Consider the following 20,876-nt stretch of genomic DNA (forward strand, 5'->3'; position numbering starts at 1 on the left):
AGCCTAGAAGACACCTTCATTGCCTTCTCTGCCAGCTGGATCTGACTTGCCGTTGTTTTTTCCACTCAGGTCACTGCTAATGTGCCACAGGATGGCACTCAGTGCACACAGGCTACCGACATGGAAGATTTTGGGCTTGCCAAGCCTTTGCAAACAAGGGTTCCCCTGTCAAGCAAACGTAAACGTATCCCTACAGCTGAGGAGAGCCAGCTGCAATCCCAGAATCTGGAATTAACCCAATCCTGGAGGGAGATTCTGGGCCCGCCCCCATCCACTGGCACCACGAAGGCAAGTGACATTGTTGCCATTGTTTTGGGATAGCCAACAAGGTGGTAAAAGGCTGTTTTTGTTCCTGGGCATTTTCTTGAGAAAATGGAATAATGATAATTAAAATTGGGTAAGGGAAGGACAGCCTAACGGTTCTGTCTCTTAGGGTATACACAAATGAGCTTGTGTAAATGCCAGGGGTGGGATTATCCCTGGTTCACTGTGTGATTACACTGTAATTTACAGAATCTGCCATTCAGTATATTATTTGACACATTTTCCGTATTTTCAGTTTACACAATAGGGTTGTTAAAGGGTTTGACCAACAGCTGTGTCTCTCCCCACAGGAAGAGCGCCTGGTCTGGCTGCGGTACCACAAGAAGAAGTGGGAGCTTCAGGCTCGGCAGCGCCTCGAACGCCGGAAAAGGCGGCGGTTGGCAGATGGCGAGGCAGTCCTGGGTGGGGGGCTGATCCGGGATGGTCAAGCCAGAGGGCTAGGAAACTACTTGCGCAAGACAGCACGCAGCATCTTGGACATACCATGGCAGATTGTGCAGGTAAGGCATGTAGGGGGAACCGTTTGCAAAGAGAAGAGTGAGACCTGTGTGAAGAAATGCATTTTCTCCTGGGAGGTTGGCACAGAGCACAGCCTCCACTTGGGGCGGTGGGGGAGTCTGTGCAGTTGCTTTCCGGCTTACCTTTATACATATGCTAGTAGATCTAGCCAGAGAGATAACGGGTAGGTCAAGCCCTCCCCCTTCCTTCTAGCAGGGAAAAAAGATTTGGAGGTATGAAAACACTAGAAGGTCTCTAGGAAAGATATTCCTGGAGATTGCTAGGAACTGCTTCTTTCGCCTGGCCTGGCCTGGCCTGGCCTGGCCGGGTCAGTGGGAGGGGAAACAGATATGATAAAAGCTCCTTGCAGGAGGAAGAAGCTCTTTTTTCCTTTGGTGCTGAGTAAGGAAAGCATGCAGACCTCTCCAGTGGGAAGGCAGCCACTGACCATGTGTTGACCTAAAAGAGCTGGACAGAGCTTCAAAGCAATGGTACCTTTGTAGGGATTTGTGACTTCCTAAGCTTAAGAAGCCTGTCCTGTTTTAACATCTGATAGGGCATGTATAGTGAGAGGGACAGAGGATTTGCATTTTTACCCATTTTTTTTAATTTGGTGCTGTGCTAAAAGTATGCTTGTAAACATTTTCTTTTTAACAAATACTTTATTACTTTGGATACTGGCCGTGGTTCTCTGTACCACGTAGACCTCCACTGTCTCAGACATGCCATTTTAAAAGGAGCGCCGGGGGGAAGGATAGCAGCTAAAAAGCGTCTATGCCTCCAGGGGCACGCAAGGCAGTAAACTGTCCCTGTGGTGACCAGGCGCTGGGCAGCAGGAGACATAGAAGCCTCAGAGCTTGAAAGGGGTGCTGAATATTACTTTGACACTATGCAAATATTTTCAGGAGTACATGGATTCGTATTGTGTTGGACTTATGAGACATTAACATGGACTGTATATTTTTTAATTCTGTAAAAAACAGTTGTAATTTTTCTGACTTTTGATGTTAACTAGTTTAATACTGAATTGTTGATATTGTTCATATGTATGATTTACATGTAACCTGACTTATGACAAAAATAAAAAGGAAAAATTTAAATAAAAACGCTGGACAGCAGGAGACATAGAGGCCTCAGAGCTTGAAAGGGGTGCTGGGAGCTCTGACCCACCTAACAGGCAGTCCCTTATAAAGGTCAGGGGGGGGTGGTACATTACCAGAGAGAGAGAAGCCTCTCCAGGGAGTTAGGAACCCCTTGGAAGGCAGGGTGGAAGAGGGCCTGCAGGCCAGAGCAGGCCCATTTTGCCACAAGCTGTGATACTTGGGTGTAGATGGCCTGCTCTGAGCATAACTTAGTATGGGTAGGCCTAGACTGAGTAGACAGAAATGAGCCACTTTCCCAACCTTACACTAGAGCTGCTGTAGTGTAGTGTGGCAGTGACAGAGTGAAAGCAGCTGCAGCACTGGCTGTGCTAATATTTCATTCTTTGTCTCTCCCAGCAGGTCTCAGTGGCTTCAGGCAAAGGGTTGGCCCTGTTTTGTTCTCCTTTCTTTCCCTTCCTTTTCTTTAGGATAGAACTTCAGGAGACTGATTCCTCCACAGCCTCTCCATTCCTCCCAAAATGCAGGGGATTCCTCTCCACAGCTCCTAAGCTGTACCCACTTCCAGTTTCTGTCCCTATTTGCAAACAGCCATTGCTTCTCAGGAAAGTGTTGAGACAAGTATTTGAGTGAGGCCTTCTCCTTTTGTCCATTTTTGCTTGTACATCCCAGCAGCACAAACAACCACCTCCCACAAGTGCATCAACTCCTGCCTCACATTTAGACAGACCCTTTTGTGAACAAGAAAATCCCTGAAGATACAGGCTTATTTCACTGAGCATGCTGTAAAGGATCGTTGATAATAATGTATAGGAAAGTGCTTTGGGCTTCCAAGAATTGCTATATAAGGCTAGTAGTCATAATAAAAATAACAGTAATAAACTAAATTTGTCTTCCCAATTCCCATAGATAATAATAACAGTAATAATATAGTTCCTGAGTAAACAAATAAAGCCTGCAGGGATATTATGCATCAGCAGACCTCCAAAAGGATCCTCCATCTCTATGCCCCAGTCTTACTCTGTACCTTTAAAAAGTTACTTCTCCCACAGAAAATGCACATTTATTTATTTAGTGCATTTTTATCTGATCCTTCCTCTTTCCCAGTTTTATCCACATAACAACCCTGCAAATTAAACTAAGATGACTGTGTATGATTGGCTCAAAGTCACCCAGTGAGTTTTCATGGCAGAGTTGGGGTTTGAACCCAGATCTTACATATCCTAAAGCAACAGGCTGGCATCTACACCACAGTGCAAGGAAGCTTTTGTAGGCAAACAGTGATTTAGTTGTCTGCTGATGGCTGGCTGCTCACTTCTTGGAGGGCGTTCCCTGGATGCCATGCTGGCCGCCTCACAGCTCTCACAACAGCTTCTATCTCTGAGCTTGAATCTGGAAATTGGGCTCTGCTTTAAAAGGTATCCAAGCAAACAGCTTAGTTGGGCAAGGCAATTTGTTGACGCCTGAACTGTCTTGGGGGCATCACATCCGCTTAGTTAACAATAGAGTGCTACAGTGATGTGTGTTGTGTGTTATTTTTCAGTCCTGAATAGACCAATGGCCTGTCCTTATTGGTCTTGTAGGAATGGGGATCCCAGAAAGCTTTTTATTTCTGTTTGCACTGAGAAGGCTACTATCGGACAGTGATCTTCAATCTTTGCATTTGGCACGAGTGACATATGACAGGAACAGAGAGAGCCAGAGTTAAGACCTCATGGGTGCTTAAGCCTGGACTATGGGCAGCAGAACAAGAGAACTGGGAAACTCATGCTGAGAACCAGGAAGTGTGTCACAGTACAAAATGAGCCAAGGGCCAGAGTCGTGAAGAAATAGTCTTCACCATTCAGCGTGTTCTTCTTGTCTTCCTAGTGCTCCTCTTATTATGCATGCAAAAAGAAGCAAGAGTCTGATGGGCCCAACCTGTGGGTGGAAGGCCACTTTTATAGGGATACATGTTTTCAGAATTCCAATAATGGGATGTTAATAGAAGAAGAAGAGGTTGGATTTATACCCTGCCCTTCACTACCCGAAGGTGTCTCAGAGCGGCTTACAAACTCCTTTCCTTTCCCCTCCCCACAACAGACACCCTGTGAGGTAGGTGGGGTTGAGAGAGCTCTGACAGAAACTGCTCTTTTTCAAGAACAGCTCTTATCAGAACTACAGCTTGCCCAAGGTCATCCAGCCAGGTGCAAGTGGAGGAGTGGGGAATCAAACCCGGTTCTCCCAGATTAGAGTCCACGCACTTAACCACTACACCAAACAAGCTAGCAACTATAGTTACAAAGACCCAGGCTCGGTTTGTTTGTTGTTTTTTCAAAGGAATTTTTATTTTTGTAACAAACAAACAAAAACAAACAAATACATAAAAGTTGGGGGATTCCATTACATCCTTGTTATGTCTAATTTGTTACCTCATACATTGTCTACTTGTATCTTATCCATTTTTACCACCATGTATTTTGTGTAAATATTTGCATCATGTTTAAAAACATAGTTCCTACTTTCTTCTAATGCGGTTATATGACCATTCTGTTTATTTATTGTAGTCTTCCAACCATTGGTAAAATCTTGACCATTTATTTTCAAAGCTTTCTTCATCTTGTCCTCTCAAAAGTAAAGTTAAATTATCCATCTCTGCAGTTTCAAGTAGAGCTTTTTAATTTGTAGGATTCAAAAGGTGGGGTGATCTGTCCCTATGTTACCAATTTTTTGCCTCCTCGTGTTCTCAGTTTATCAGTGCCACCCTCTCCCCCACTATGGGTCTGGCCCAGACTCATATGAGGAATCTTTCACGCAGTATTTGGCACAGTGACCAGTGTTCAATGTCTTTTTTAAAACTTACCAAATATTAAAAAGAAAATATGTTAGAAGTTATCTTACTGTTGTTTATACAGATGCAGTGTAGAACTACTGATGTTTTCATGTCAGCCCCATAAAATAAGAAATAATAGTAGGCAATGGCTAGTGAAGATTTCTAGTGTGAACAAAGAGCTGCGCACTCCTATGCTAAAATCACAATATCAGTTCTGAACATTTTAAAGAAATAGAACTGATAACAGCAACTACTCTCTGGTGTGTGTGTGTGTGTGTGTGTGTGTATGTTTAGAGTATATATGTATCTTATTTCGTTGTCATTTGCAAATGTCTGTAGGTGAGAAGGTCAAAAATTGCCCCGTCAAAGTGAACCTTGCCTTTCCCTTATTTCTCTAACCTGCTCTCTCCCCTAGATTGCTGAGACCAGCCAGCCGGGCCTGTTCAGGCTATGGGCTTTGATTGGGAGTGACTTGCACTGCCTTAAGCTGAACATCCCACGTATCTTCTATGTCAACCAGCGCATCCCTAAATCAGAAGAGGGCCCTGTCTATAGGAAGGTGTGTTGGTCTCTTTGCTCAAATGTTGTATGCTGACGATGGATAGAGTGGGGACAGGCCTTCAAGGCCATCTGTGTAAGGTTGGATTCAGAATTTGATAATGATCTTAGGGCCTACAGTTTTGGAACAGAATCTGTTATAGGCACTTAAATATATCTGTACTACAGAGCTTCTGCAGGTGTTTGGTTAGAAAAGACAGGAGGGTATTGACTAAGGTCCATGTTAAATGGTGCTCTTGGAGGAGCAAGACATGTAACTGCTATTTTTGTGTGCCACTGTGTGTTTACTAAATCTTTGGCTGTTAATCCTACTTCCGGACTCTGAAGTAGAACTTGACCGTAGTAGAACTTGACTCATAGCATCGTGAAGTTCTGTGTATCTTCATCCACACTCAACATCCTTGGCTGCTAATTATGCATAGGCAGGGACATGAGCAGCATCATGGCATGAGGAAAGTTCTACTAGGTGGGGTTGGGGGTAAGTGAGTGACTGCCACTTTTCGATAACAGCTATGCATTTACCATAATATGTGGTAGTTTGGCCCCTGTAGCTCATTTAGCAAGAAGTGAATTGGGATCATGTCTTATTCCTTGCCACAAAGGCTGACCCAACCTTGAACCAGGGAAATGGAGGTTCATCCTAGTCCATAATTCATGAGATCACATGAACTTTCCCATTTAATGAACCAATTCAGTTTTTGATTTTCGGGGGATCTTCCCTCCCTCCTTTCTGCTGGGGGCAGCTCTCTGAGGCCAGCAGAATAGAAGGGGTGTGTGAAATTTCCCTTCTCAGGGGATCTTCCCTTCCTCCTTTCTACTGGCAGCAGCTCCCTGCGGCCAGCATAATGGAAGTGGGGGAAGACCTTGCAAAAGCCATTTACAGGGAACATTCCCTTTAAATGGCTTTTGCAAGCCGGCACCACACGAGTGAAGTCCAAGCGGCGAGTTCACCACTTCCGGAGGGTCATGGAGAGGGATGGGCACAAACCTCAGTTCATGAACCACAGACTTGGCTGTGTTCATCACAAAATTAGGTTTGTGAAGGGGTTCATGTCCCTATCCTGCACCAAGCTTAGAATCCAACTTAGAATAGAACTGCAAGATAGCTGGCAGGTCATTTTGTTGAAACCAATTCAGGTTTTCGGTGCCTCCAACCTTTCCAGTATTCTGAAAGACCATGCCTCTAGTGTGCTGACAGCAAAGATTTCTAGATCACCGCTTCTCCATCTTCCCACCCCACCCTGCCCGAATTCTGTACCTCTGCCCCTTTGCTCTTTTCATTCAATGTGGCAAAACAATCCAAGGATTAGGCCCCAAGTCAGAAGGAAAGACTTAATCTTCTGGCTATAGGAGGTAACGGAGACTCCTTTTTCTGGATTTTTCTCCCTTCTTGCTTTTCCATTGTGGACTTCTGCTGAGCACAGGTGACTCCCTGTAGGTCCATAATTCAGCCCACTCATCATTCCCCTTCTGTGAGCTGTTCAGCAGAGCCCCAGAAACCTAAAGTTTTGTATCCTTAACACTGGGGAGCTTTCTGGGAATCCCTCACTCTGCTGCCACAGGATGGCAGGGAAGAGCATAATAGAGTTTCCCTATTGCCCTTGAAACATACCAACTAACCTGTAGAACACTGTCTGATTCCTTTTGTTCTCTTGACAGGTGGACAGAACTCTTCCTCGCTTGAACCCTGTCTGCAATTTGTATGAGTACTCTGTGCCTGAGGATATGTATCAGGAGCACATCAATGAAATAAATGCCAGTCTCTCTGCCCCCGACATTGAGGGTGTATATGAGACCCAGGTAACCCATGGGCTTATCTAATATAGGAGGGTGGTGGAGGTAGACAGACAATAGTTTTGCTTCTTTTTCTGGAGAAGAACCATAGTTTCATTGAAGAATTGTAGTTTGTATGTATACACACCAAAAGAAGAGAGCCTCCTCCAATTACTTTCAGCTCTCCACCTGTATTTTCATATGTCTCAGGGTGTTCCACCTGCACAGCTGGAGTCACACTCCTGATGTGAAGTGTTAGTAGTAACTGAGGCCCATTCTGTGAATCATGTATACTTAGCTGGTTCCTCTTTCTCAGGTGCCATTAATACTGCGAGCCTTGATCCGCCTGGGCTGCATTTGCATGGTGAACAGGCATCTAGTTAGGCATCTCACCGGCCGGGAGACCGAAGCCTTTGACTTGGAACACCTGGAGATGCGCTCTCTGGCCCAGTTCAGCTACCTAGAGCCAGGTAATGAGGCAGGCCAGAAGGACAATGGGTGCTGCTGAGCTGGAGGCTCCTTCTGCTCTGATACACTCTTTTCTACTTTTCCAGGCTGCATCAAGCACATCTATCTATATCACAACTCCCAGGGCAAGAAGGCACTCTTTGGCCTCTTCATCCCCTCTCAATGCAAAGCATCTGTCTTTGTGGTAGACACGGTAAGATTTCAGAGGAAAGGCTGGGGAGGATCTTGTAGCCAGTTATTCTTGGAACCAAGGATACCAGTGTTCCCTCTAAGCTGAGTTAGTGTGAGCTAGCTCAGAGTCTTTTAGCCTCTGGATCACACATTTTTGTCTTAGCTCAGAAAAGATGGCTCCAGAGCAAATTAATTTATGCAGTAGCCAAATTGCTTGCTCCCAACTTTAATGCTAGTAGCTCACAAAGTAGAATTCTTGCTCACAAGACTCCACAGCTTAGAGGGAGCATTGATGAAGACTGCTCTGAAATTTTTTTCACTTTCCTGGAAAAGCCCTCATTGTAGTCAGGACAAACATTCCTTTCCTCTCTAGGGCAGGGAATGCCTCTGTAAGTTTTGCAGAAGATGCTGATTGGCTGCCCTCTCCAGATATCACCAACAAGCCTTTCTCCTCCACTGTACTCCTCCCCCTTCCCCCCAAATCCCTGGAGCCAATTTGACTAGCTTTTAAAAAATTAATGTGGTGACGCATTAATGGATAAATGCTTGAACATTCATGCCAGCCCCTACCCCCACCACCCCCTACACCAGGTATGTTTTAATATCAGGTAGCCTACCTAAAACAAAAGGGGGAGAAAAGCAAGACTGGCTGAAGCAGCATTTGATTTTCATGAACACGTGCTTGTCAGTCAGTTCAAAGTCAGCCCCAGTCCGTGACGGAGAGATGCACGGTGAACGCTCTTAATACTCTCTCATCCCCCTTGGAGCTGCTGTAGGCAGGCAGTTGTGAGCTGTTCTGCTTTCTCCCATTGCATTGGTATTCCAAAGATCTCTGGACCTTTCTTTTGGAACTGGTGAGGGAGCTTTGATTCTTTGTCTGTGATGTACACAAGCAGCCCCAAAGTATTTCCCCCCCTAAAATATGAAATGGAATTCATTAAGAGAGTGAGAACCGTGGTCCAGCAAGGTATTCGGGAGTTAGAAGCTCTGAGCCCAGAGGTAGTCATAAAGAGGAGCTGTAGTCACAAAGAGGATCAGGGAGGGGGAAGCACCAAGTTTTATCCTTTCAAAGCCAGATGTAGGAATTGTAGTATAGGCTTGGCACATTTCTAGAGATCCTGCTTAAAGCCTCTCTACACTGATGGCTGTAAACAGCCATCTTGTGGTATCTGCAGGCCAGGTGTTTAATCTGCAAATAATTGTGTCATGTCATTCCTTCCCTCAACTAACATGGCCTGTTTGGATTAGGTACGGAGTAATCAGATGCCAAACCTCACCAGTATGTACTCAGCAGAGCACCGCGTTATGGTGGAGAAGGTGGGCCAAGAGCTGCTTCCGCCAGAGAAGCACACTTTTGAAGTGCGGGCTGAGACAGACCTCAAGACAGTCTACAGGGCAATTCAGCGTCTTCTGCTGGGCTACAAGGTAAAACTGAAACTTCAGTGCTGCAAAGCATTCGTCATCTGGTCCAAAGCCTCCCAGGAAGGGTCTCACAAAAGGCTTAGCTGTTCACGTTGAGCTTCCCTTGTGTCATCTGCAGGCATTTATGAGAACATGAGAACATAAGAGAAGCCAATGTTGGATCAGGCCAGTGGCCCATCCAGTGCAACACTCTGTCAAACAGTGGCCAAAAGTACCAGGTGCCATCAGGAGGTCCAGCAGTGGGGCCAGGACACTAGAAGCCCTCCCACTGTTGCCCCCCCCCCAGCACCAAGACAGAGCATCACTTGCAGAGCTACTTGTGTGCCTGAGTTCCTCCAGCTGTTCAAGTCCACCTCCTGGCTGCTGTTTTTGTTTTTTTATTGCATTATGATTTTAAGATTGATTGTTTTTTCCCTGCTGTTTGTTTTTGTAAGCCAATTTGAGTTCCATTGCAGGAGAAAAGCGGGATAAAAATAACCAAATAAATGTTGTGTAAAGATTCTCCTGTTCCTGACCAACAGGGCCTTGCTCTGTGAACATGCTGGGAAGCATGTCAAAACATCCTGTGAATTTCTGGGGCCCAGGGGTCTAAGCCAGGCATATACGCCAAAAAAAGGGAATACAGACCCATCCCAAAAATTGAGTTAGGTACCACAAATGTTAAGCAGGAGCAGTGTTAAAAATGAATTAAACAAAATACAAATTAAAAACATAGGCCTTGAATTTAGCCTCTATATTGAAACCACCAGACTAAGCAGTCCTCAGTGTATGTTAAATAATACAAATAAATATCTGCAAGTTGATTGTTGGTTGATGTATACATACACACCATGAGAGTATGAACGGCCAAAATCATCATATATTCTAATAGCCAACAGGCTTTCAAGCCAAGAGACATCCAAAGGTGATTTGCCCTTGTATTCCTTGGAGGTCTCCCATCCAAATATTAGCCAGGGCCAGCCCTGCTTAGCTTATGAGATCTGACGAGATCAGGCTAGCCTGGGCTATTCAGATCAGGGCAGTTGTTTCAATCTAAAAGCTAAATTCAAGGCCTATGTTTTTAATTTGTACTTTAAGGGCACTGTGCAATAAATTGATTTATTTTGTCTAATTTGTTTTCTACATTGTTCCTGCTCAACCTTCATAGTATAAGCCAGGTGTGACATGCTCCACAGGACTGTTGAAGGGCAAGGAAAGAAGCCATCCATTCAGAAGGTTGATTCCCTGCCTTGCCTTTCCTCCCTTTGGGAGAAAAATCTTATTTGGCCTTTCTGCCTCTGAATGTACCCTTTCCTTCTGCTCCCACCATCCAAATGCTTCTTTCCTCTCCATGTCAGGATGAGCGCAGGGGGCCCACCCTGATTGCTGTGCAGTCAAACTGGGACTTGAAGAGGTTGGTGAATGGGATGCCTGTCTTTGAGGAGTTCCCACTGGTTCCTGTCCAGGTAATTGATGACATCAACTATGGAGTCCTGGACTGGCAGCGCCACGCTGCCAGGCGCATGATCCGGCACTACCTCAACCTGGACACATGCCTATCTCAGGCCTTTGAAATGAGCAGGTAGGTATTAGGACCTCTGGAATGGGTGGTGGGGCCAGGCTATGACTCAGTGATAGATGCAGGCTTTGCATGTAGGAAGGTTCCTTGCTTAGCCCCTGGCATCTCAGTGACAAAGAGTCAGGTAGAACAAAGTTTTAGTCCCGTAGCACCTTTAAGACCAGCAAAGTTTTATTCATGGTGTAAGCTTTCGTGTGCATGCACACTTCCTCAGATACAGTGGAACAGAACCTCCTCAGCCAGTACTTATAGGGGGTGGGGGTTGTTGTCGGAAAGGGCCATTTAGAGTCAAGATGCATAAGTACTGAGTGATTATAGCTGAGATTGGATGTAAGAAAGATCTGTGAATGGCAGTAAATTAGCATACAAATATAAGAGTTAACAAACAGATGTGGGAACGAGGTTTGAGTCCAGTGGCACCTACAGGACAAATAAAGTTCGATTCTGGGTACAAGTGAGAACTGAGGGTCAGGTAGTAGATGTTGTAAATCACTTCAGCTGAGATCATGAGTAGGCAGTACTGTTCTTAATAGACCTTCTTCAAGTGCTCATCCAGACCTGGAGGTTGTGTTTTCCACCTTTGAGTCCTTGAGAACAGGTGGTGAAAAGCAGCAGGCAAAAGGGTCTACGCCCTCTGCGTTTAATCCAGAGGGGCAGGGGTAGCCATGTTTGTCTAGAGATCTGCATTCAATCCAGTTCTTCACGAGCTAAAAGCATCATTAGCTGATTACAGCACAAAACATGTTCATTAGGTCTATTTAAGGCAAACCTTCAGTAACTTGCCTTTCTGACACCACAACGAAATATTGGCCAGATCTCTTTCCAGCTGAACAATGAAAGAACTTCATTGAGTTAATGATTTTATTTAAAATAAAACACTTAGTAGGCAAGAACTCTGAAAATAGAAACAGGTGCAAATTAAGCCAATGCTTCCAAAGGAAACACATATGATTAAAATCCAATCTCCTCTCATTCTAAATTTGAGCTAAATACATAACCATTACAATTTCTTTTAAGAATAAGGTAAATGAGGTTTTAGGAGCTGCGGTGGCTCAAGTGGTTAAGACGCTGAACTGCAGGTGAGAAGCCCAGCACATCAGACAGTCTCACCGAAATATAAAGTCTCTTGACTGGAAGCCACTGCAGAAAGTCTGATCAGACCTTTACATGGCATATTTTAGAGAGAAAGTGATAGGAACAAGAAACAAATTCTTCTAACTTTTAACGTCTGTGTATCCCCTGAGTAAAATCACTGGAAACTAAAGCTAATTAATTCATATGTATAATAACAGGTGATCTAGGATACTTCTTGATAACCATTCATTAAAACTTTCAAACCAGACTTTAATGCTAAATTTTAGGACGTGATTTTAAAAAATCTGCTATTTCTTCAGCTACCCTAATGAAATATCTTGTTAAGCATCAGTCCTGAACTTTTGGTACAATATCTGACCAATAGTTGAGCCTTACGTAGGTTATGGAACTATATAAGAATACATAGATCAACATGCATACATGTGACTAAAATCATGAATACATAACACTGTAGCCTGTGAAGGAAGTAAGCTCTGACTCACAAAAGCTTGTGCTGGGATATATGTTGTTAGTCTTTAAGGTGCCACTGGCCTGTTTTTGTCTTGTTCCTCTGTATTTATACCAGACCTGGCCAATTCAGGGAATTCTTTTTGCCTGCCAATCATAGGAGCTGATGTTGCACACCTGTTCCTTTGTAAGTGTGTAAGCACAGACAGTCCCAGTTATCTTATTGTGCTTCAGGCCATGAAGGTTCCCAGGACTTGAATGAAGAACCCAAGAATGACGCCTAAACAAAAACTAGTAAACAGTTAAGTTAGGTTATTTCTGTAGCTCCGTTCCTGCTTTCTGCTAATATTTGTGTGTTCTCTCCTACACACACACCTCTGCCTAGATACTATCACATTCCTATTGGGAACCTTCCTGATGACATCTCCACCTTTGGCACAGACCTGTTCTTCTCCCGCCACCTCCACTGCCACAACCATCTCCTGTGGCTTTCTCCAACCTCCCGTCCAGACCTGGGGGGTAAAGAGGCAGATGACAGTCGCCTGGTCATGGAGTTTGATGAAAGGGTCTCTGTAGAGATCAATCACCCAGGCTGCTATTCCACAGGTGAGTAATGGGGGGAAAGGAAGTCCTTGGATGTAATAGAACTATTAACTCAGACTGTGATGGAAACAGTTTCTCCCGAAGAAGAGTGTCCAAATATTGTGCAACTTCTATGCCTCAAAATTCTGGGCCATTTAACTGTTTTTGATAGACGGAACAAGTTGCTCAGTGTCCTATCCCACAAGGCACTATGCTTCAGAGGAAAATCCATCTGATTCAGGAGTAACTTTAAGTGAGCCTGAAACCCACCCACTCACTTACTTTCATGGAATCTCGGTAGGACTCATGAATTACTGCTGGCTGGTAGAAGGGAGCTGTACTTGAACAGAAAACAAGGGGCAGCTGTCTAAAATTAACAGCCTGGAGGCTGAAACCAGCAGGCTATGTGGTCACCATCTATGCCTCACTAGGTAATATACATGGATGTTTTCTAAAGTTGCTGTGACCAAATACTTTGGATAAGCCAGGCCCAGACTAGTCTGATCTCAGAAGCTAAGGAGGGTGGGCCCTGGTTAGTATTTGGATGGGAGACTGCCAAGGAAGACCAGGGTCACAACACACAGGCAGGCAGTGCCAAACCGACTCTGGAGGTCTCTTGCCTTGAAAACCCTGTGGGGTTGCCATAAGTCAGGATGTGACTTGACGGCACTTTCCACCAGCAGCATTTTATGAAGGTAGTGAGACAATGTCTTGTTCTCTCTTATACAAGACATCAAACAAAAAGCTGTCTCTTTCAGGGGTAAAATTTAGAGTGAGCCTGAAACCCTGGGCCAGATTCAAAGGCAGTCGTGACTCGTGTTTGGTGCAATTCAGTCCAGTCGCACTGCATAAGAGGACTCTTGAGCACCTACCAGTCTTCATAAATTTGTGTGTGGGTGGACAGTCGATAGGTCAAGTTTTCACTTGCTCTTGATAACATCCAGTGATGGTTGAACAAGTGATGGGAGTCTGGTTTGCAGGAAAATAAGATAGCTGCTTTCAGTGATCAGAGTTAACAAGAAAGAAAGAAGCTGGTCTGAAGGTGGCACCCCATCTTTGCAGCGGTGCATTTTGGCATCCGCTTACCTACCAAAAGATAAACCTAGCTTTTACCTATCTAATTTGATTAGCTTAAAATGATGCAAACATTTTTCCTTTGCTGCAGCTATGGGGAGAAGGGGAGACAATTTTGGCCCTTCTCCCAGCTCTGCCTCCTTCGGAGGAAGGGTGAGATACACATTTTGACAGCCAGCATAGTGTAGAGTCGCTCCCACGCCCTCCTGGCCCTGAGCCCCTTTTTTTCCCTTTTTTCTTTTTGCACTCCTGCAGTGTGTGTGGAACTGGATATCCAGAGCCTTGCTGTGAACACCATCTTGCAGTCGCACCACATCAACGACATGGAGGGGGCATCCAGCATGTGCATTAGCTTCGATGTGATTCAGCAGGCATCGCTGGAGGACATGGTCACGGGGAACCAGGCCAGCATCCCTGCCAGCTACGACGAAACGGCTCTTTGTTCCCACACTTTCAGGTATGGCCTGTGGCTTAGTTTTTTGCAGGGGACCATCTCCGTCATCAATGGTAGGATTAGTGGGACCACCCTAGTGTCTCAAGCTCAGGGCAGTTTGAAGGCCAGAGAGGCGTGGTGGCAGCTTCTGGCTCAGTGTGTGTCATACAAAGAAGATTTTCTAATGCTTTCACAGGATCCTGAAGAGCATGGTGGTAGGCTGGGTGAAGGAGATCACGCAGTACCACAATGTCTATGCTGATAACCAGGTGATCCACTTCTACCGCTGGCTGCACTCACCAACATCCTTGCTCTATGACCCTGCACTGCACCGCACACTGCACAACATGATGAAGAAGCTGTTCTTGCAGTGAGTCCTCCCTTGCTTTCCAAAGAGTTGTACGTACAGGGGTATGAAGGGGCAAATACAGCTATGTGCTGTTTAGCCAAAATTCCTTTTGCATCACAAGGGCTAGTTGGTAGCATCAAGGCTTTCTAGACTAGGATTCTCTTGGACTTTCGTCCTCCGCATAAGACTAGATGGTTGGATGAAACTGAAGGTCCATCTACTGCAGCTTTCAGACTCTGCCAGTTGTCAGCTGGACTCTTCTGGAGCATCACAAGTCAAGTATGGAGGTGGTGGCTTTCCCCTGTCATCTTTTGATATTCCTCTTCTATACAAAAACGTTCCATTTATCTATCTCCATTCTTTATAGCAATGAATTCTGTACATTAACGTAGGCATTTGTGTAAGAAGTCCTTGTGTTTGTCTCTCCCAGGCCTGCTTCAAATCTGTTTGTTCAGTTCTAGTATTGTGGGGGTTATGGGAGTTTTCAGTTGGCCAGCAAACTGGACAAAGCAAGAACTTCTCTGTACCTCTCCTGTAGCCCATTAGATAGCATTGCTGTGCTTGAGAAGAAAATGATCACGGCTACAATCCTGTCTTGTTGCCGTCACCATCAAAACCTGAGCTGATGCAGATTACTTTGGTCAGTCCAATGCAGAGAAGTTGGAGGAGGAGCCAAGCCTCACGTTCTAGAAATACATGCACATTCATTGCTGTTTTCACCTCTTGCTTTCTCCCCCAGATTGGTTGCAGAGTTCAAGCGCCTCGGCTCCTCAGTGGTTTATGCCAACTTCAACCGCATCATCTTGTGCACCAAGAAACGCCGCATAGAGGATGCCCTCGCCTATGTAGAGTACATCACCAACAGGTGTGCCTTGTTAGGGGCAGTGCCATGAGATGGGATGGCTGCAGATCTGGGCCTTTGAACCAGCCCAGGAAAACTAAATTCCTGCCACTTTCAAGGAAGGCCCTCCAGGAATTCAGCACAGCCTGGAATTTGTAGTGCTTCTTGAGCCCGAATAGCCTGGCACCCACATTTCTGTCCCCTGACATCCTAGACAGACATAGAAGAGTAGATTGCAGTTCAGGCTATGCAGTATACGCCACCCCCATGCCATGGTATCCAGAATAAATCATGCCAAATGGACAGTTTTATTATTATTGGTATAATGTTCGAAGCATTATTTCAGTAATTCTTACAATAACCCTTTAAAGTTGATCAATATTACTGCTATATTGCAGACTGAAGGGGAGAGAGTGCTCAGGCTGAGAGACTAGTGGCCTCTTAGACTGGCGATATTAAAAAAAATGACCCAGGGCTTCCATTTTAGCCACTGATGCTACATGAGCTCTTGCATAATTAACTTTTGATTTCTTCAATATGGGACAGGATGTTGACTGATGTACTTTGATATCCAGTAAAGCTGCTGCTTCCTAGGGTCTTGGCTGATGGGCTTTGCTCAGTTTATATTCTCATGATGACATATTCAGCATTAGGAGAGACCCTCTTTGTCCCAGCAGGCATACCTTCTGTCATCTGGGGTAACTGCCATCCTTTCTCTTCCAGCATCCATTCGAAGGAAATCTTCCACTCCTTGACAATTTCCTTCTCGCGCTGCTGGGAGTTCTTGCTCTGGATGGATCCGGCCAACTATGGTGGGATCAAGGGCAAAGTGGCTTCCAGCGTCCACTGTGGGGAGGTAAGAGGCCCGCTGAGAAGGGTGGTTGGCAGCTTTTGAGCCTGTGAGATTTACCTGTAGTGACATGCAGGCCTTCCTGCCTGACACTCTGCAGGGACAGAGGAGTTAATTAGTGGGTTGCCAGAGGCTTCAAAATGGAAGAGACGAACATGGGCTCCAGGTACTGATTTTAAACCCTTTGTTGCAGAAAGAGACGGGCAATAAAGATGCAGCAGACGAGGAAAGCAGTGAAGGGGAGGAGGTGGATGATGAAGAAGAAGAAGAAGGAGCAGAAGAAGACGGTGTGGAAGAACAGCTAGAAAAGAGCAGAAGACGGTGTGGAAGAACAGCTAGAAAACAACTGGAACATCATGCAGTACTTGCCTCAGACAGCCTCTTGTCAGAATTACTTCCTCATGATTGTGTCTGGTGAGGTTCAAAGCTCCCCACCTCCATAGGAGAATAATGCCCTGTCAGAGTGTTCAGAATCTTTATCCGTGCCTCAGTCATGCTGTTTGCTCAGCACCTGAAAAAGTCACTCAGATTACATTGGTCTGCCTGCTTTTCCATGTGGCTAGTCAAATCCAGCAGGATCTTGTCTAGGATGAAGCTGTTGCTTCCCCTGGAGAAGGCTCTGTTTGCATCTGCAGATGCACACTGCTCTTCCACTCCCAGGAAAGTGGGGCCGAGGTCATTGCTTCTCCCATGGAGAGGGATTATTGCTTGTCCTCTTACCATTCTTGTGTGTCTTTTCCAGCCTACATAGTTGCTGTGTACCATAGCATGAAGGAGGAAATGCGGCGTAACTCCCCTGGGAACACCCCCATCAAGAGACGGGCGAACAGCCAAATATCCCAGGAGCCCACGGTAGAGGCGGGTGCTATGCCTGGTGAGGGCCAGACGGCTTCTCTCCCCACACTTTGTACATAAACTGTTGTGTAGAATAGCAAGTGAGAACCCCAAGCTAGAGAGCCCCTGGCTTAGATCCCAGCTTAGCCACAAAGTCATAGAAGTGCTTAAGGAAACTTCAGCTGCTTAATCTGCTTGATGTGGATAAGTAATAGCACTTACCTTTCAGGATCATTGTGTGTGCAGCAAATGCTAAGTGTCTTTATCTGGCAAGAGTCTCTTTCTGTTTTTTGAACCATGTCGCTCTTCCCCATATGTTAAATGGGCTACTTTTTAGCCCACTTTGCAAGGCGATTGTAAGGGGGAAAGGTTGTTGTAAGGGGGAAAGGTGGCCTTTGTGCCCTAGAAATGGCCCAGAAATAAGAATGTGTCATTTGGCAAATTGGAGGAGGCTTGGGCCCCCCCACCAAGTTACATCCCATATATGTGATTTGTCTGTTATATACGTGCCGTCTCTTTCCCCTCCCTCAGGCATGATCACCTTCTCCCAGGAATATGTTGCCAACGAACTCACCCAGAGCTTCTTCACCATCACCCAGAAGATCCAGAAGAAAGTGAGCGGTTCTCGCCGCACCACAGAGCCTTCAGAGATGTTTCCGGCCCTGCCTGGCTCATACCTGATGCTCAACAATCCAGCCCTGGAGTTCATTAAATGTGTCTGTCAGGTGAGAGGGGTTCCCAGAGTGTGCTGGCTTAAGCCCGACCCAGGAGAGATGATGGTAGAGAAGAATGTGGGTGAGGTGCCGATAAGAGCAGGCAGATTACGAAATTCCAGAGGGGAGGAGATGCTAAGGTGTCCCGTCCCCCCCAGCTGTGTTGCTAGGTGGCTCACATCTGTTCCTTCTCCTCACCCAGGTATTGTCTCTGGACACTAATATCACCAACCAGGTGAGCAAACTGAAACGGGACCTGCTTCGCCTAATAGAAGTGGGCGAATTCTCAGAAGAGGCCCAGTTTCGGGACCCCTGTCGCTCCTACGTTCTCCCAGAGGTGATCTGCAGGAACTGCAACTTCTGCAGGGACTTGGACCTCTGCAAGGACCCAGCCCTCTCCCAGGTACTGGATGGCCCCTGCACCGCAAGGCTGCCCCTGTTGCCTCTTCTCCTTGCCACCAAGCTCCCAACCGTGACCTGATCTTCCGGGCCTGATGTCTCTCTTTTCAAACCCACTTCCTCAGTGGCTGGAGGAATGGAGGTCAACTGCCTGAATGACTCCTGTGAATTACTGGATGGAGCTACTTAAATTGACACCTGTTTACCCCACCACCACCACCTATGCTTTGGGGTCATCAGGTGTGTCCCCTGCCACAGGGCAGCTACTGCCTTGGTGCCTTCCCAGGTGGCTGTCAAAGGGTCTGTTTCTTAATTTATTATTTATGTTAGTTCTAACCCGTCTTTCTCACTGAAACCCGAAGCAGCTTACATCATTCTCCTCTCCTCCACTGTATTCTCACAACAACCCTGTGAGGCAAGTCAGGCCAAGAGCATGTGGCAGGCCCAAGGGCACCACTTGGCATCTGTGAGTCAAATGAGAGCCATCTGCAACAGCTCAGTTCTGAAATCCATTCTTTAAGAACTTATTTCAACATGTATCTCCTGTTTCTCTCCTCCATGGAGCTCCAAAAAGCAATTCACAGCAGCATTTTCACCTCCTCCATTTTTATCCTCTTGCGGTGGGTTAGGCTTGGAGAGAGATGGGCTTCCATGGCAGAGCAGGGATTCAAACCCAGATCCCAGTCCTCTCAGCCATGGGCAGAGAAGAAATATCCCAGCCAAAGAAAAAGAGCAGAAGGTGCTAGGCCCGTGAAACAGGCAGGTCTAGAATGGGAGGAGGGAGGGACTCCTCACGCCAGAAGGGATTCTCACAGGTCGCAGGCAGGGCTTTGCAACCTGGAGGAAGTGAGTAGTAGCCTTCAGGGCACCCTCCTCCCCTGGTGGCATGCTTGTTTTCCTTTGCTTAGATAACCCTCTGCTTAAAAATGAGCGGTCTCGTGTGGGCTTCCTGGCTCAACCCTGATGCCTTCCAACTTTGCTTGCTCTGTTCGGAAGCCACTCACTTCCATCTCTCTGTGCTTGTTGCCTTCCAGGATGGCTCCGTCCTGCCCAACTGGATGTGTTCCAATTGCCAGGCCCGCTACGACTCCGATGCCATAGAGATGGCTCTGGTGGAAGCCTTGCAGAAGAAGCTGATGGCCTTCACCCTTCAGGATCTGGTGAGGAGGAACAGCTCAGGTCACGGTAGATTGTAGAGCCTCACAGCTTCTCCAGCCGGGCCTGGGAGTCATGGGTTAGTTTTAGCCCTCAAGTCCTAAGCACCTAGTACTGAATCACTAGTGATTATCCCAGCTTCAGTGTGCTTAACCCCAGTGGGGCTTTTAGACCCAACGACTCATCATGAGGTTAGAACTGTTCCTAGGTGATATTTCAGATTGTGCATAGAAAACTAGTACATTGCGGAGAATGCTAGATAGCATGTTTCTCCTTGAAAGATGTCTGTCTGCTGTGTGCAGGGAGTTCGCTCTTCCTGTCTCTCTTTTTTAAAAAAATAAATAAAAGGGGCATTCAGCCATGCAGTTTCACACCTGCAGCCTGAAGTCCAGCAATTGCAATGAAGTATTTCACTGTGCTGGGATCTTAGGGCCTTTCACCATCAGACATGGAGGAGCTGCGGATACAAAGCAGGTTCTCTCCTCACTCTGCCTCCCTTTTCTGTGGTCTGGCTCCCTTGCATCAGCAGATATTTGCTCTATGGGCTCTTGTAGTAGCACACTCTATTATTCTTGCCGTCTGTCCTTGGGGGTGGGGGGGGAGAAAGGGGGACAGCAGGTTTCCAGTCCTTTTGGACTCTGGTTCTATTCAGAGGGCAGCTGTTGAGCTTGCTCCAAAAATGTAGGGCAGGTGCATTATGGGGTGTCTCCAAGCAAGCTCCCAAGTGCCATTTTTGTTCCAGGTGTGCCAGAAGTGCAACGGCATTAAGGACACCCACATGCCTGTGTACTGCAGCTGCGCCGGGGACTTTGACCTCCTCTTGCCTACCAAGGTACATTTTGGCCCACCTCCTTCCATTTCCATAACAGCAGCAATCACATGGGTGTGAGCATCCTTCTTGTCATGCTTAGCTCAAATCCTTTATCTAATTCTGTGCTTGGAATTGACTCATCTTCCCTCTGCTTCCTCTCATCTCCTTCCAACACAGACCTTCATGGAGCATCTGAAGATCTTCCAGAGCATTGCCAAGCACTACAACATGGCCTACTTGCTGGAAACCATTAAGTGGCTACTACAGATGAACCCACAGTTTCTCTGACAAGAACAGTCTCTCCACATTGTCAGGCAGAGTTACAGCTGCAAAGTAACTGGGCTGATGTTTGCACCCCTAATTGGACGCCCGGCCGTGGAACCTGAGCTGCTGGTTCAGCTTTGCCCCAGGGCAAAACACTTAGAAACTTGGCATTCCTTACATGCTCCAGGGAAACAGATGGAGCAAGCAACTCAGATGGCTTGGGAAGAAACGGGGAGCCAGACTGTCTTGAAACCAGTCCAGACCAGCCTCCTTGCTGCTTCCAGTACCCCTTTTTTGCTGGGCTGTGGGGAAGGTAATGCCTGTGGTCAGGGGGGGGTCTTTGTC

The 20,876-nt window shown here is 46.3% G+C and overlaps 1 protein-coding gene across 1 annotated transcript in view; it reads left to right on the forward strand.

The window, feature by feature from the left end:
* Positions 1-20,876, forward strand: part of POLE (polymerase (DNA directed), epsilon, catalytic subunit) — a 56,906-nt gene extending 36,030 nt beyond the window's left edge. Inside the window, exons 30-50 of the mRNA XM_015425136.1 lie at positions 70-288; positions 615-824; positions 5,150-5,293; positions 6,952-7,092; positions 7,382-7,535; positions 7,620-7,726; positions 8,953-9,129; positions 10,464-10,687; positions 12,612-12,832; positions 14,138-14,339; positions 14,512-14,685; positions 15,404-15,529; positions 16,229-16,361; positions 16,549-16,642; positions 16,674-16,769; positions 17,098-17,229; positions 17,721-17,914; positions 18,105-18,305; positions 19,336-19,461; positions 20,199-20,288; positions 20,445-20,876. Coding sequence (XP_015280622.1) covers positions 70-288; positions 615-824; positions 5,150-5,293; positions 6,952-7,092; positions 7,382-7,535; positions 7,620-7,726; positions 8,953-9,129; positions 10,464-10,687; positions 12,612-12,832; positions 14,138-14,339; positions 14,512-14,685; positions 15,404-15,529; positions 16,229-16,361; positions 16,549-16,642; positions 16,674-16,769; positions 17,098-17,229; positions 17,721-17,914; positions 18,105-18,305; positions 19,336-19,461; positions 20,199-20,288; positions 20,445-20,555 — 3,276 coding nt within the window. The 3' untranslated portion in view covers positions 20,556-20,876. The remainder of the gene's footprint in view (positions 1-69; positions 289-614; positions 825-5,149; positions 5,294-6,951; positions 7,093-7,381; positions 7,536-7,619; positions 7,727-8,952; positions 9,130-10,463; positions 10,688-12,611; positions 12,833-14,137; positions 14,340-14,511; positions 14,686-15,403; positions 15,530-16,228; positions 16,362-16,548; positions 16,643-16,673; positions 16,770-17,097; positions 17,230-17,720; positions 17,915-18,104; positions 18,306-19,335; positions 19,462-20,198; positions 20,289-20,444) is intronic.

The sequence above is a fragment of the Gekko japonicus genome, unplaced genomic scaffold, assembly GCF_001447785.1.
Source record: "Gekko japonicus isolate JY-2015 unplaced genomic scaffold, Gekko_japonicus_V1.1 scaffold3774, whole genome shotgun sequence".
NCBI classification, from domain to species: domain Eukaryota; kingdom Metazoa; phylum Chordata; class Lepidosauria; order Squamata; family Gekkonidae; genus Gekko; species Gekko japonicus.